This window comes from Staurois parvus, unplaced genomic scaffold, assembly GCF_062004578.1.
Source record: "Staurois parvus isolate SC_StPar_1 unplaced genomic scaffold, SC_StPar_1.0 ptg000011l, whole genome shotgun sequence".
Classification (NCBI taxonomy): domain Eukaryota; kingdom Metazoa; phylum Chordata; class Amphibia; order Anura; family Ranidae; genus Staurois; species Staurois parvus.
This window is the reverse complement of record NW_028317807.1, coordinates 7,913,683-7,928,036: the sequence shown is the minus strand read 5'-3', so window position 1 is coordinate 7,928,036 and position 14,354 is coordinate 7,913,683. Positions and strand designations below refer to the sequence as shown.

At 40.7% G+C, this 14,354-nt stretch overlaps 1 protein-coding gene and 3 non-coding genes across 4 annotated transcripts in view; all 4 read left to right on the top strand.

Annotated features, from left to right (window-relative positions):
• Positions 1 to 451: 451 nt before the first annotated feature.
• The window catches only part of NOP58 (NOP58 ribonucleoprotein), a 37,416-nt gene continuing 23,513 nt past the window's right edge, over positions 452 to 14,354 (top strand). The window contains exons 1-8 of the mRNA XM_089670487.1: positions 452 to 608; positions 4,783 to 4,859; positions 5,844 to 5,896; positions 6,085 to 6,209; positions 8,579 to 8,715; positions 11,864 to 11,928; positions 12,015 to 12,149; positions 13,174 to 13,319. Coding sequence (XP_089526613.1) covers positions 564 to 608; positions 4,783 to 4,859; positions 5,844 to 5,896; positions 6,085 to 6,209; positions 8,579 to 8,715; positions 11,864 to 11,928; positions 12,015 to 12,149; positions 13,174 to 13,319 — 783 coding nt within the window. The 5' untranslated portion in view covers positions 452 to 563. The remainder of the gene's footprint in view (positions 609 to 4,782; positions 4,860 to 5,843; positions 5,897 to 6,084; positions 6,210 to 8,578; positions 8,716 to 11,863; positions 11,929 to 12,014; positions 12,150 to 13,173; positions 13,320 to 14,354) is intronic.
• On the top strand, positions 5,446 to 5,530 carry LOC149473751 (small nucleolar RNA SNORD70). Its single transcript, XR_016312178.1, has one exon. It is a non-coding gene; the product is annotated as a small nucleolar RNA SNORD70 (small nucleolar RNA).
• LOC149473750 (small nucleolar RNA SNORD70) lies at positions 5,935 to 6,021 on the top strand. The gene has a single exon (XR_016312181.1). It is a non-coding gene; the product is annotated as a small nucleolar RNA SNORD70 (small nucleolar RNA).
• Positions 12,929 to 13,007, top strand: LOC149473749 (small nucleolar RNA SNORD11). The gene has a single exon (XR_016312160.1). It is a non-coding gene; the product is annotated as a small nucleolar RNA SNORD11 (small nucleolar RNA).

The window sequence follows — 14,354 nt, the reverse complement described above, 5'->3', positions numbered from 1 at the left end:
TAAAAAATAAAAACTGCACAGGCGATCAAATACCACTAAAAGAAAGCTCAATTAGTGAGGAAAAAAGGGATGTAAATTTCATTTGGGTGCAGCGTTGCATGACAGCGCAATTGTCAGTTAAAGTAACGCATCGCTGTAATGCAAAAAATGGCCTGGTCATGAAGGGGGGTAAATCTGGAGGGCAAGTGGTTAAAAATGTAGGTCTCCCCATAAAACCTAGAATAATAATTTCACTGTACACCATACTACATAGAGCAAACACCGGCTATTCACAGACACAACCTATCACCACTACATGCGAGGCTTTATGTCAGCAGCACTTCACTATTCCTTTCTCCCTAGCACTCCTCTTCTACTGAGCATGTGCAAAAGGCCTTCGCCAATGATGCCATCTCAGCGACAGGAAGTGGGCGGCTCGTCCGCCGCGGAACAGGAAGTGATGCTGAGGTTGTAGCGGTCCTGTGTGCGCATGTGCAGGAAAGTTAGGGCTCACACGTGTCTGTTCTGCGCGGATTCGAGTGCTGTGACCGGGTTCGGAGTCCCGTAGACATCACAGTTCAGCCATGCTGGTACTGTTCGAGACCGCGGCGGGTTACGCCATATTTAAGGTAATGGAGAGCTAGATCCTGGTCAGAGGAAACAAGGAGCAGCTTCCACGTGGCGGTCAGGCCACATGGCGGCCCCGTCTAAGTTCAGTCACCTCGCTGTGCTCTAGGATATTAGTGTCCTATGGGACTGTGTGGTGAGCGTGGCTGGGGAAGTCTAATGATGGCTGACCTCTGGATTTATATGAGAGGCTCCTAGGTCATGTAGAGGGGCTGCAGTACAATTGAAGTGTAATGCCTGAAAGTTATACAGAGTGCAGTCTTTCTAATCAGCAATGGTTTCACACAACTTTCGCCTCAGATTCATTTATTTTCTAATTGACACTTGTGTGAAAGTTGTTAGGTGAATGCATTGATAAATAGCCCTCTAAGGGCCCATTTACATTCATTTATGTTCACAGTGTAGTGTTTTTAGGCTTTTTTTTCTGAGATGTGTTTAGGTGCCTGTTAGTGATGTAGCACTCGTACTTTTTTTTTAATGCACTTGAAATCACTGCGATGGTGTAAACGAGGCTCACTGTGAAACCTTTTTCCTGCATAGGCACTTGGACTCTGTTTAAAAACACATTTGATTATATCTGATGTCAATGAGCTCCTAGGCTTGGTTCACACTACTGCGACCTGAAAGTCGTGCGACTTTGCCAGGTGATTTCCTGTCGATTTGCTGGCGATCTGAGTACAACTTGATGCATTACTTTCATGCCATGTGACTTCGGGTAATCTTCCTGTAATGTCGGATCCAAATCACATCAGTATAGATGAGGTTCTGGCTCTTCCAGCACAAATCGCATAGAAGTTGCCTTGGAAGTAGTACAGGAACCTTTTCTAACATCAGAGCGACTTCAGTAGTGCTAATTAGAACAGCTCTCTTTTATGAACATGGGATTTCACATGTCATGCTACTTGGCAACTCACAGGTCTGATCCCAAGCAGCGGCAGTGAGAACTGAGCCTAATGGGCAGCACAGTGGCTAAATGGTTAGCACTTCCCCCTGGCAGTACTAGGGTCGTTGGTTCAAATCCCAGCCATGGCACCTCCTGCCTGTAGTTTGTATGTTCTCCCTGTGCCAGCGTGGGTTTCCTCCGGGTACTCCGGTTTCCTCCCACACTCCAAAGACATGCTGGTAGGTTAATTGGATCCTGTCTAAATTGGCCCTTGTATATGAATGTGCGTTAGGGACCTTAGATTGTACGCCCCTTGAGGGTTAGGGATTGATGTGAATGTACAATATATATATGTAAAGCGCTACATAAATTGACAGCGCTATATAGGTACCTGAAATAAATAACCCTAGGTTCACACTAAAGCGTTTTGCAGAAACGCACTACGGTCCATTTAACATGATTTCCTATGGGACACATTCACAACTCCACCTTTTTAACTGGTGTGTTTTCTGGAAAGGGTCAGGGACTCTGCGTTAAAAAAAAAAAAAAAAAAAAAAAAGTTGTGTTTTTGATTCCATAGACCTCAATGGAAACGCTGCAGAAAAGCATGTAGTGCGTTTTTGATGCACTTTAATCTGCCTAGCAACAAGGAAAAAACGCTTCTAAAACGCATGTGCAGAAAAGCAAAACGGACCGCAAAAAGCACCGTAGAAATGAATCAAATGCACTAGAATCACTTTATTTTTACGATATTTATCTATGGTAATTGCTTTAGAGCTGTACGTATTTTTGATTTTTAGAAAACTGAATAAACATGAATGTCGCAGAAGTGACATTCATTCTGTTCGATTCAGCAGGTGATCATTGAAACTATTACACCACTGATTGGACCAGACTGTGCCTGTGTGAAGGGGGCCTTTATCTATGCACATTTTTTTTTTTGCTTGCAAGGTATAAATCACTTGCAGTCATTAGTGGTAGTAAAGTCTGTTTTTTAACTTGTACCTACATGTAATCGTATAATAAGGCTGTACCTGTAAGTACTGTAAATATTTCCTAAATAGGAGATATTTAGCTGTGTAGAGTATCGGCTCTTGCACTCTCAGCCATTCAAGCCGCCAGAGCCCACAAACTTGGAGAAGGAGCGGGTGAAGATGGAAGCCTTGTTAGCGGTGACAGTGGGCTTAGTTTTAAAGCAAGTTTCACATAATGTGATAGTATGCAATGCACATTATGGTATTATCTTGCAGGGGGAATCTTTTTTTTTTTTTTTTTCTTCTTCTTCTTGATTTGTTTTTTTGTGAGAGTTTACTACCTTTTTAAAGATCATGTAACAATGATTCCAGCAATTCAGCTCTGTGTGTATTTAGTGTACTCAGTGTATTTAGTAAAAATCAGCACATAATACACGCATTCCATATTGCTAGGCACACAGTGCTTGATCACTATATTAATGTCAGTTAGTCCCGCCCCCCCCGTGTCAGATTACCATCCGCACTATTATAGTCCCACTATAAGTCGCTGATCACTGCCATTGGTAGTATAACAAAAACATAAGCAAGAAAAATTCCAGTATATCTACCATAGTTTGTAAACGCTATAACTTTCTTGCAAACCAATTAATATACACTGAAATTGGGATCTTGTTTTTACCAAAGACATGTAGCAGAATACATTTTGGCCTAAATTTATGAAGAATGTTTTTTTTAATCTTTTATTGGTTATGTTTTATAGCAGAAAGTTTTTTTTTTTTTTCCAAATTTTTTGTCTTTTTTTCATTTTATATTATAAAAAACCCAGTGATGATCAAATGCCACCAAAATAAAGCTCTGTGGGAAAAAATATAGAAATTTTGTTTTGTTACAGCATTGCATGACCGTGCAATTACCAGTTAACGTAGCGCAGTGCTGATTAGCAAAAACAATGGCCTGGTCATAAAGGAGTAAAACCTTCTGGAGCTCAAGTGGTTAACTAGGTATTTTTAGATTCAAAGGCAAGTGCAGGAGAAGCTCCATCTACTACAGACAAGCAGAAAAAAAAGGTAGCCATTAGATCTCTTTGCTACAAAGTCGCTGATGTGACATGGGCCTAAGACTTCATTTGCATAGACCTGAATCCAAGCTGATCTGCAGGGGATCTGTAAGCGGATCCCCTGCTGATCAGGGCCTAATGGGACAAATGTCACATCCTTTCCGTTTTTTGCTCAGCGGACCCCTGTTCACTCTATGGGCGGCTGGGTGTAAAAGTATCAAATGCTGCAAAACACACTGTAAAATGGACAAAACGCAGACTGCATTGGTGTGAACCAGGCCTGAAATGCATTGAGAACCCAGCTAAAACTCGTGCGTTTTGATGTGGTTTTTTTAGTCACACGACAACCTTTGAAAAATGCACCCCAAACGAGGTAAAATTGCCTGGTTTTGGCAGCCGTGTGTGTGTGTGTGTTTTGTGTGTGTTTTGTGTTTTAGACTTCTATCACTTATTTTCCTAGAACTATACAACAGAAAGTGTGGAATTTTATCCAAAGTAAAGGGAAAGCCACTTTTGGTTGTCATTAAAACAAGTGCGCTGATTGGAAGATTTACTATATATCTTCTGTTTAGTGACAACTCTAAGATGTTAGATTTCTTATCAATCTGTTAACATACAAACTGTAGAATTATTATTATACAGGATTTATATAGCGCCAACAGTTCGCTCAGTCCTGTACATTACAATGGGAGACAGTACACGAGACAGTACAATAACAATACAATGCGATACACGAGGGGTTCGAGGGCCCTGCTCCTTGGAGCTTACAATCTAGGATGGAGGGGATAGTGGTACGGGAGGGATAGCTGTGGAGGAGATCGGCAATTAGCTGAGGGCGGGGTAGGCTTCCCTGAAGAGGTAGGTTTTCAGTGTGCACCTAAAGGAGAGGAGAGTAGGTGATAGTCTGATGAATTGGGGTAGACTTTCACCTACTGCTATAGAATAATGCTATGATATTTTCATAGAGGAAGGGTAAAACCTCTACATGGTAAGTTTTTCTAGCAGACTTTCTTCACAGCATTTATGTGGTTGCATTTACCATTTGAGGTGGTCGCATTCCTATCTTCCCCTGATTTGCCTGTTCTCATATTGAAGTGTTTTGGTAATGTTGCATGTAAAATGCTAACGTGAACCTTTGTATATGTCACACTGGTTTTATGATCTTTCTAGCATTGTTTTTTATTGTTTACATATCGGTTTATAACTAATCCTGCCCATCTTCTGTTGGGTACCTGTAATCTTTACAATATCTTTTTTAACAGGTCCTGGATGAGAGCAAGTTACAGGAAGTAGATAGTATATGGAAAGAATTTGAAACTCCAGAGAAGGCCAACAAAGTGTAAGTTCTACCTAGCATTTGTGCTGAGTTTAATCACATCGTATCACATAAACTCTAGTCAGTTTGTTTTTAGTTTGGATAGGGGGCAGAAGAGCTGGTGTTGTGTTACTATAGGGTCCACCACAATACAGTTAACTGCTTACAGCAGAGCATCAGTTACATAAAGGTATATAGGGAACTCTACACAGAACTTCCAATTGAGGAGATTTAATTTAAATGATATATAGATTACAATGTTCATTTCAGTTGAAATTCTCTGCTGGAAATAAATAAGGTGAAAGCGTTTTACCAGGAGCTGATTTCAAGTTGCAGTTAAATAGGGAGTTTCTGCATAAACTCAGTGGACACTGTACCTGTCGTGCTCCCGCTCTGCTCTACTCAGCGAAGGATCAGCGGATAGATCCCCTGCTGAGAAAATCAGATTCCTCCTTGTGTAAAAGGGGCCTTAGAAGATATTTTGTCACTTTATAGTTTTAAAGTGTTACAGCAATGGTTTTTTCATTACTGGTTTGGTTCTAGGTTCCTCTTTACCTTATTTTAAAGCGCAGGTATATATTGTACCAATGTGAGTAAATTTAATTAATATTGAAATGTTGCCAATGATGGATTTTTGTTGAATGAACAACAGTGATTAAATACAGTTTCGTCACTACCACTGAGGCAACAAATAGTAACTGTGCTGTTCTGAAATCTTATTTTAATCAAGGGTGCACAGAGTACTGTACTAAGCCGTGGCCACATGATCCTTTGTATATGGTATTTGGAAAGCATATATAAAAAGCCATAGGGCTTGTGTTTTCCTCTTTCAGTAATAGAAATAGACTAAAAAAGATCATCTTTAATGAGAGATCTGACTATTTGGTTTCCCAGACTTGTCCAACTCTGTAATCCATTAGTTTTCTGTGTAGAGATTGTATTTTAGACAGTTGGTGAGTAAAATAAAAGTGGTTAACTTTTTTTTTTTTTTTTTTTCCCTTGCTATAGAGTTAAGCTTAAACACTTTGAAAAGTTTCAGGACACAACAGAAGCATTGGCTGGTAAATATTCTAAGCTCCGCAATTTTTATATTAAAGTTTACAGTTGCCAGTGATGGATTTTTGTTAACCTGAAATATTATGATTTAACTTTAACTTTTCGTCACTACCACTGAGGCATAATTATTCTAGCTGTGGATAGGATGCATTACACGAATGTTGGATATAAACTTTTTTTTTTACACACACAGCTGCCACTGCCCTGGTTGAGGGCAAGATCAGCAAAAACTTGAAAAAAGTCCTTAAAAAAATAGCTGCAAAGGAAGCACATGAGCAACTAGCAATTGCGGATGCCAAGCTTGGAGGCGTTATAAAGGTATGTTATCCGAAAATAGATTTTAAAGGGTCAGCCAGCCACAAAATTATTTGTTTGGTTCGCAGCATGAACCGTGAACTAGTCCTTGCATCTCTCACTGATTCCAGTATTGCCTATTTCAAAGAGTTCAGGCTTTATAATGATTTTCAGTAGAGGCACAACTAGGTTTAAAGCAGGGGTATGCATCCTTCGCAGTGGAGGACTACCTGAACAACATGGGAGAAGCCAGTTTATATCAGGTGTGAGGCACTGGACAAAGTGTCTCCCAGTGTCTCCTCCTCACACTTGATTTAAACTGGTTCTAAAGACTCAGAAGTTTTTACTTTGATGCATTCTATGCATGAAGGTAAAAAAACCTTTTCTGTGCAGCATCCCACCCAATACTCATCTAAGCCTTCTCTTGATCCAGTGATGTGCACTGAAGTCTTGGCTATCCCGGGACTCCCTCTCCTTACTGGCTGAGAGAGAAGCGGGAGCCATTCGCTCCCACTGCTGTCAGTCACAGCCAGTGAGCCAATGAGAAGAGAGAGGGGACGAGGCCAAGCCACAGCTCTGTGTGTGAATGGACACACAGAGCAGCGGGTGCCCCCATAACAAACTGCTTGCTGTGGGGGCACCCGACAGGAGGGAGTGGCCAGGAGTGCTGGTGGGGAACCCAAGAAGAAGATCCAGGCTGATCTGTGCAAAACCACTGCACACAGCTGTTAAGTATAGATATGTTTGTTATTTTTGCTTTTAAAAAAATAAGCCTTTAGAATCACTTTAAACCTCTAATTGCCATACTAATGTGTCGCAATTGCATGCGCTGCAAGGCAGTCATGGGTTTAAATCAAGAGGTGAGAAGGCAACATACTGCCTCCTCACCAGCTGTCAAACACACTGGGATTGCTTTTCAGAGGAGCAGCAGTGCCTGCTCCACTTGTGAATCAGCTTAGTCCTGTACAGCATCGGCGCCATTGGGGCTCGTTCACACACCCCCTATCCCTACCCCCTTTATCTGCTGAGGCAGCAGCCAAAGGTGTACACATGCTGCAGCAGGAATTAAGCTCCCTGTTGCTTTTGGTGGGCACTCACAACCCATTCAGGTAAATGGGGCACTCTGCACGCGCCCCGCAGCTGCATGCTTCTGTGGGGTCCATGGGGTTAAAGCAGGTGGTGATACAGCAACACAGCGCTGCATGATTTATCCCTTGTTAGCCATACTTCACAGGGTTGCAGGGCACTTGCAGAGCGGCCTCATTCATTTGAATGGGTCATGTTTGATAGCTGCTACACCCAACTATGACAGGACGTATAACTCTTGCTGCAGCTTTGACATGTGTACACGCTTGGCCACTGCAAATGTAAATGAACTTTTGGAGCCCCCCTATAAGGCTGCTTTCACACTGATGAGCTGTTCACCTATGGGAGCATGTTACACCCATATTTAGGGTGTAACATGCTCTTATGCACCCAACTCCCACTGCTAATGCTCGCCTCTCTGTAAGAGTGCGGGGGGGGGGGGGGGGCTGTCAGTTTGAAACTGGCGCAGGGTCTCTGCCCACATGGCCACATCATTCAGTTTTCATATCATTCATTCACTCAAATTGCATCTAAAGGCTTGTAACTCTCAATAAACTGCGAGGGCCCAGTACCTGGTGAGCACTCTCGTAGTTCATTGATTCTTCCTGCTATTCAGTAACTGCCTGTCCATACGAGGTACAGGCAGACAGCTGTACTGAGTGTATGCAGGATCCTGGAATTGCACCCTTGGAAGCGGTACTCCTGCCCGCTCCTCTCTGCAAGACACATCCCAGGAAGAAGAGGCTGCCTGTACGTGTTTCAGCCCCAGATAGGATGTGCAGAAGTGACACCAGAAAAAAGGACTGGTGCCCTAAAGCAAAATGGTCTAGCAGAGAAAAGGCTGTTTCAGTCAATGAACGAAAGAGAGAGGGAGTTTACGGTGAGTATCAAAAATCCTGTTTTTTGTTTTTTTTACCTGCAAATGTGCTTTTTCTTACACAAAAGGTAAACTTTTAAGGTGTAATTACTCCTGAGTTCTTTAAAATACACCTGTTATACATGAAAACAATCTGGCCACAGGAATAGAAAACATACTTTGAAAAATCTCCTCTGGTTTGAGGGATTACTTTGCAGATTTCTTCATCTTGCCTTCTCTAGGTCTGACGTGTCGCCTCAAATATTTTTCGTTTGACCTGTTATGCTGAACATCATAGTAATAATCCAGAAGTCAAAGGTTGATTTAAACTCTGGCTTCTGCTTTTCATTTAAAATGCAAGAAAACCAACATTGTGTAAGTGATGAATTGCCTCTTTGATGGCTTAAGATGATGGTCTTGTCTGAAAGTTTGTTCTAATTTATCTCTACAGGACAAAGTGAACCTAAGCTGTGTGCACAATACAATGGTGGCAGAGCTGATGAGAGGTATCCGCAACCAGATTGATGGCCTCGTTGCAGGGCTTTCTACCAGGGAAATGTCTGCAATGTCTCTTGGTTTGGCCCACAGGTAACTGCAGTTTATCTCCATTTAGTTTCCTACCCGTTTTAATTGGTAATAACAATGACCATAGTTGGAGAAAGGTGGTAATGAGATGACATGAGAATCTGTCGGGTGTAATTTGGAAGCTGCCATTGTGGTTTTGTATTTTAGCGGCCTTGATTTTTAATCTTAGAATATTAGCTCTGTTAAGCATAGTAGTCCGTGTTGACTCATTCAGCTGTACCTAATTTGTAAGCATTTTTATCTTAATTGTACAGAACAAGATGCAGGCTATAGACCCTGTGTTATAGCCTGCTACCTTCAGGGGATCCGACACCGGCAAAACTGCTGGACACTCCCGCGCCCCCCCCTTACTACTATAACGTGCCTCCACAATGTGAGGCCTTAGTTTTTTACTAGTGTTCCTGAGTGATGAACCTATTCTACGAATACCTTGTACCAGGACTGGACACTATGTAGATTGCCTGAATTGTTGCCTTTGTTACTGGATCCAGCTTGGCTGCTCACCTTGGCACTGCAGTTAGCTGTAGGATGCTATACAGGTCAGAGGGTGTGATCCATTCCTGTAGTTTCCAATTCATTAAAACCGCTCCGTGGGTATGCAGTCCATGACAGGGGAAGCCAGGATCCATATAGGGATCAGCAATACAGAAAGATGAGACTGGTTTGTCTTGGTTATTCGAGCAAGTTTGTGGATTTACAGCTGATATGAGAATATCTGTATTACTTGCAGTACACTTTATTTGCGTGTCCCCCTGCATAGTATTAATTTTGTGTAAACTATCAGCAAGCTAGGAATGTGAGTATTCATTTATCAGATGTCTAACTTTCAACTTTGGCATAAAAGTTCCATCATTCAGAGCTCAGTGTCAGGTGGATGACGAAGTGTGTTACATCAGAACACTCAAGCATTTATTTTGCCATGAGAATATCACTTAGCAGCCCATGGCACTCTGGGGGGTCTTCTGGGTTCTTCAGGGGAGCCTTGGCAAAATTGCCACAAATTTCTCAGATTTCTAACCCACAGGCTCCTGTACACCTGATACTGTGGATGTCCAGGGCTCTGCAGATGTGGCCATTAGCTGCAAGGTCCTTTCACTTGCACTTTGAGTTGGGTCTTGTATAACGTAATATATTGCAACTTTTCAGTTCTTAGATGTGGTGGCCATTTTCTTTAAGTAGACGTGTCCTTGTAACTTTACAGTGAACTGAAAACACAAATCATTTTTTCTTTCTATCTCCTAAGCTTTAACCACTTGACATCTGGAAAGTTTTACCTTCATGATCAAACAAATTTTTTGCTATTCAGCACTGTGCTAATTTAACTGGAAATTGCGCGGTCACACTGTACCCAAATGAAATTTATATAATGTTTTCACACAAATAGAGCTTTCTTTTGGTGGTAATTGATCTCCACTAGGTGTTTAGTTTGTTATATAAATGAGAAAAGACTGAAAATTATAAAAAATTATTTTACTTCGTTATAAAACATATGCTGTAAGAAAACAAATTTTTTCATAAATATAGGACAAAATGTATTCTGCTACATGTCTTTTGGTAGCAAAGAAAATCCCAATAAGTGTATATTAACTGATTTGTGTGAAAGTTATAGTGTCTACAAACTGTGGTATATATACTTGAAAATTGATCAATCCTGATGTACTGACTGTCTCATTTCTTGAGGCCCTTAAAATGCCTGGACAGTACGTATTCTCACAAATGACCCCTTTTTGGAAAGTAGACAGACATAGGTGTTTAGTAAGAGCCATGGCACATTTTTTTTACAATGAGATTAGGTACACGGATTGGTGACAGCATGGGGGGGGGGGGGAGACTCATTTTCACCATTATCACTGTACAGCTCTGGGGTAATAGGTGATCAAGGTTTTTTTTTTTTTTTTTTTTTTTTACACTTTGCTAAAAAAAAGTGATAATCATTGTAACATCAGTGTTTTTGTACTGTCATGGGTTACATTTTTAATAGCTGTGATTTACTAGTGATCTCTAAGTGGCTACAGCTAATCACATAGTACAGGGTTCTGTGATTGGCCCAGATAATGTGATAACTGTGGGCCAATCACAGCATCACTGTATAGGAAGCAGAGCTGGTATGAAAGAGAGATTATTTCATAACAGCTTTAACATTGTTTTCATGTGATCACATAGCGATAACATGATCCCTGAGCCTCTCAAAGTGGCCAGGTACAAGGAGCCACAATCTGTTATCTCAGAGCATGGGAGTGACGTGCTGTGTGCCACTAATTCAGGGAAAACTGGATGATGTACCTGTACCAAGATTCAGTCTGCATGTGCAGCCCACAGTAAATGTATTGTGGGCGAGTGGCAAGTGGTTAATGCGGTAGTGAAGTCTATAAAAAAAAAAAGTAGTACCCCCACAGCACTTGTCTCCAGGGCTTCTTTCTTCACCTGGTTGTCTTCTGGGTTAGCAGGTTCTGGGCTGTTTGGATGGCCAAGCTGCGGTGATATCACTCATGCGTACGATAGTCACAGTTGTAGCAGTGTTGTGGATTGTCGGCACATTCAGTGTGCCCTCATATCAGAGCGCAGTGCCCATGGGCCGGTGATGTCACTGGCTGCTGAATTTGTGAATGGCTTCTAGACAGTGCTTGGTTAAAAGATATATATTCATTGTACCTACAGGTTAGCTTTATTAGCTTACTTTCTAGGCACAAGTGAGCAAGTGGCGTTTACTACTGCTTCAAAATACTAATTCAAAAGGATGTGCTTGTAGTCCAGATCAGTGGAACAACCTAGTATGACAACCATAGCTCTCTCCCTCCTTTGATACAGTGAAGAGAATGTAGCCACCATAGGAGAGGGAGTGTTAATTGCAAGATTATCATGTGAAAAATGCATGTAAAAAGTAAGTTAAGGAAAGCCACCACATCAAAGGTCTGGTTAAGCTGCAATATATATATACTTTTTTTTTTTTTTTGTGTGTGTGTGTGTGTTTTTTTTTTTTTTTTGGTTTTTTTTTTCTTTTCCCGGCTAGAATACCAGGTAAATGTAAAAAAAAAAAAACCCTATACGGTTTGTGACTTTAGTAAACCTGTACCAAAGATGGCAATAAATATTATAATTCTTCAGTTTGCTTGAATTACTCCTGATGCTAATTGTAATCATTTTTATACAGTCTTTCTCGATACAAACTCAAGTTCAGTCCAGACAAAGTGGATACAATGATTGTACAAGCCATATGTAAGTAAAGTTTTGTAATAAAGTAGCTTTATTGATGAAAATGTAATTTTATTGTAACATTAATTGTCTTCTTTCTTTAACCCAAGCTCTTCTGGATGATTTGGATAAAGAGTTGAACAATTACATAATGCGTTGCCGAGAATGGTATGGTTGGCACTTCCCTGAGCTTGGCAAAATAATCACAGATAATCTGGCATACTGCAAATGTGTTCGTGCTGTTGGTAAGTTCATGTCAGCTCACAAAATATGAGTCATAAAGTATAATTATTTTGCATTTGATTTGTGGATGTGTTCAAATAGACATATTAGGACAATTGTAACTTAAAATGTTAGTGGCTTGATCTACATTTTCTGTTTAGACTTGAAAAGTGTAATATGTAAGCTTGATCATTTCAGTGTATTGAAATAGTAAGGCTCCAAAATACTCTACCAAGAGAGTTTGAAGAACTGTACCTTTTAAAATCTAGTAAAGAATATGTAAACCCAACATTTTATATTCTTGATAAATGCCTGCTGAACCATGTACTTGTATGAAAAAGTTTCCAATTCTCTATTACTTCCTTTGTTTTAACTCCCTGTTGTCCCTGCCAGTCCTTCTGCTTTCCTGTTAAAAAAATTTAACACACTGGTCAGTTCTCTAGCTACACTGGGAACTCTGCTTTCCTCCAATGATCAAACTTGTCCTGAGATGCACTGCCATTCACTGGGAAGATCAGTGTCCTGCTGTTTCTCCTCCCCTAACTTTTATGCAGCTGAGAACAGAGGGAATGTGATCAGTAGTTAAAAAATATATATATTTATAATGTATTTTTATCTATAAAGGTTTTGCTCTTCATTCCTATTTTAAATACCCATGAATATAGTTTAAAAATCTTGGCCAAAATTTCTATTATATTGTGGCTGCCAGGCTATGCGTCAAAAATTAAACTCCGAAGTCACAGCCTTGGCAAGAGCGGATGATTTCTTTTTGAATCTCTCAAAATAGTTTTATGGTAACCTCTGGCCAGTGATGATGATTTATATCTAATTGCCTGATACTTCTATGAAGGCAATTTCAGTCACTACCTCATCTGAGGCCAGAGTTGTTACAAATAACTATACACTTGTTGCTAATTGCTTTGCTTAGACTAGGTAACTACAGATTCTGTACTAGTCTCAGTAAGGGACTATGTATCATTCTAAATGTTGTAGTAAATTCAGTATTTTGTTCATAGCTTGCTCCTTTACCTTTTTCGTTTCCAATAGGTGATAGAGTGAATTTTGCTACATTTGACCTCTCCGAGTATCTGCCAGAGGAGGTAGAGGCAGAAGTTAAAGCTGCTGCTGAAATTTCTATGGGTACTGAAGTATCTGAGGAGGATATAAACAACATTCTACATTTGTGTGACCAGGTAAGTATCATAGTGCTTTCTAAAATCACTCTGTTTTGCACAGACTAGCCATTATCCTGCTCCTCACGGGTCCGCCGCTTGTGCACTAGGCTCCTCCCCCATGACCAGTGCCCCCACTAGCAAGCCACTTGCTAGGGGGGCACTGGTGCATGCTTGCTCCCGAGTCTAGCTCTATTCGTCCATAAGACACAGAGTTGCAGGTCGGCCCCTCTCTCTCTCCTCATTGGCACACTGGCTGTGATTGGCAGCAGTGGGAGCCAATGGCTCCTTCTGCTGTCTCAGCCATTGAGGAGAGGGAGTTAACCTGGGACAGACGAGGCTCCCGTAGACATTGCTGAATGGGGCTGTGGGAGCAGAACACAGGTTTTTTGTTTTTTTTAACTTCATGCATGAAGGTTAAAAAAAAAAAAAACCTTTAGTTTTTACAACTGCTTTAAACTGTTTTATGATAGTTACTAAGAAATGTTCTTTAGGATTTTTTATTTTTTTTCCTTCTAGATGGTCAAAAAACTGAAATGTACTGAGTGTAGACTCTGGCACCTAGCTTACCTAAAGTATATGTATAAAAATGCTTTTAGAAAACTGAAATGTGAATGTAATAAAAAATTTATTGAAGTAGGTTTACAGAAAAAATGAAAACACTGAAAGTACACTTTAGAGTATAACTAAAGGCAAAACTTTTTTTTAAGTTTTTGATGGAGTGGAGAGGGATTAGAACTCCTGTCAGTTTTTATTTATGTCTGTGTCCCCATTAAGGCGATTTGCCCTCTTTCTCCTGTTTACCCTTATTGAAAGTAAAAGAAAATTCCACATTTTGAGTTGTCCCCAGTGGGGACCCTAGTTCTTGTGTCCTGGGGCCCCCAAGAAATTTCCTTAAATTGCAGGGATTTCCTCTTCCTGTTTGGCTATCAGACAGGAAGTGAAATCTCCATAAGCCTATAGTTCTACTTAAAAAAAATTCAGCCTGGCTTCTGCTCTAAGCCTTCGGTCACATCGGGTGAGTCTTTTTATGCGATTTGCATGCCCTGCAGCTTG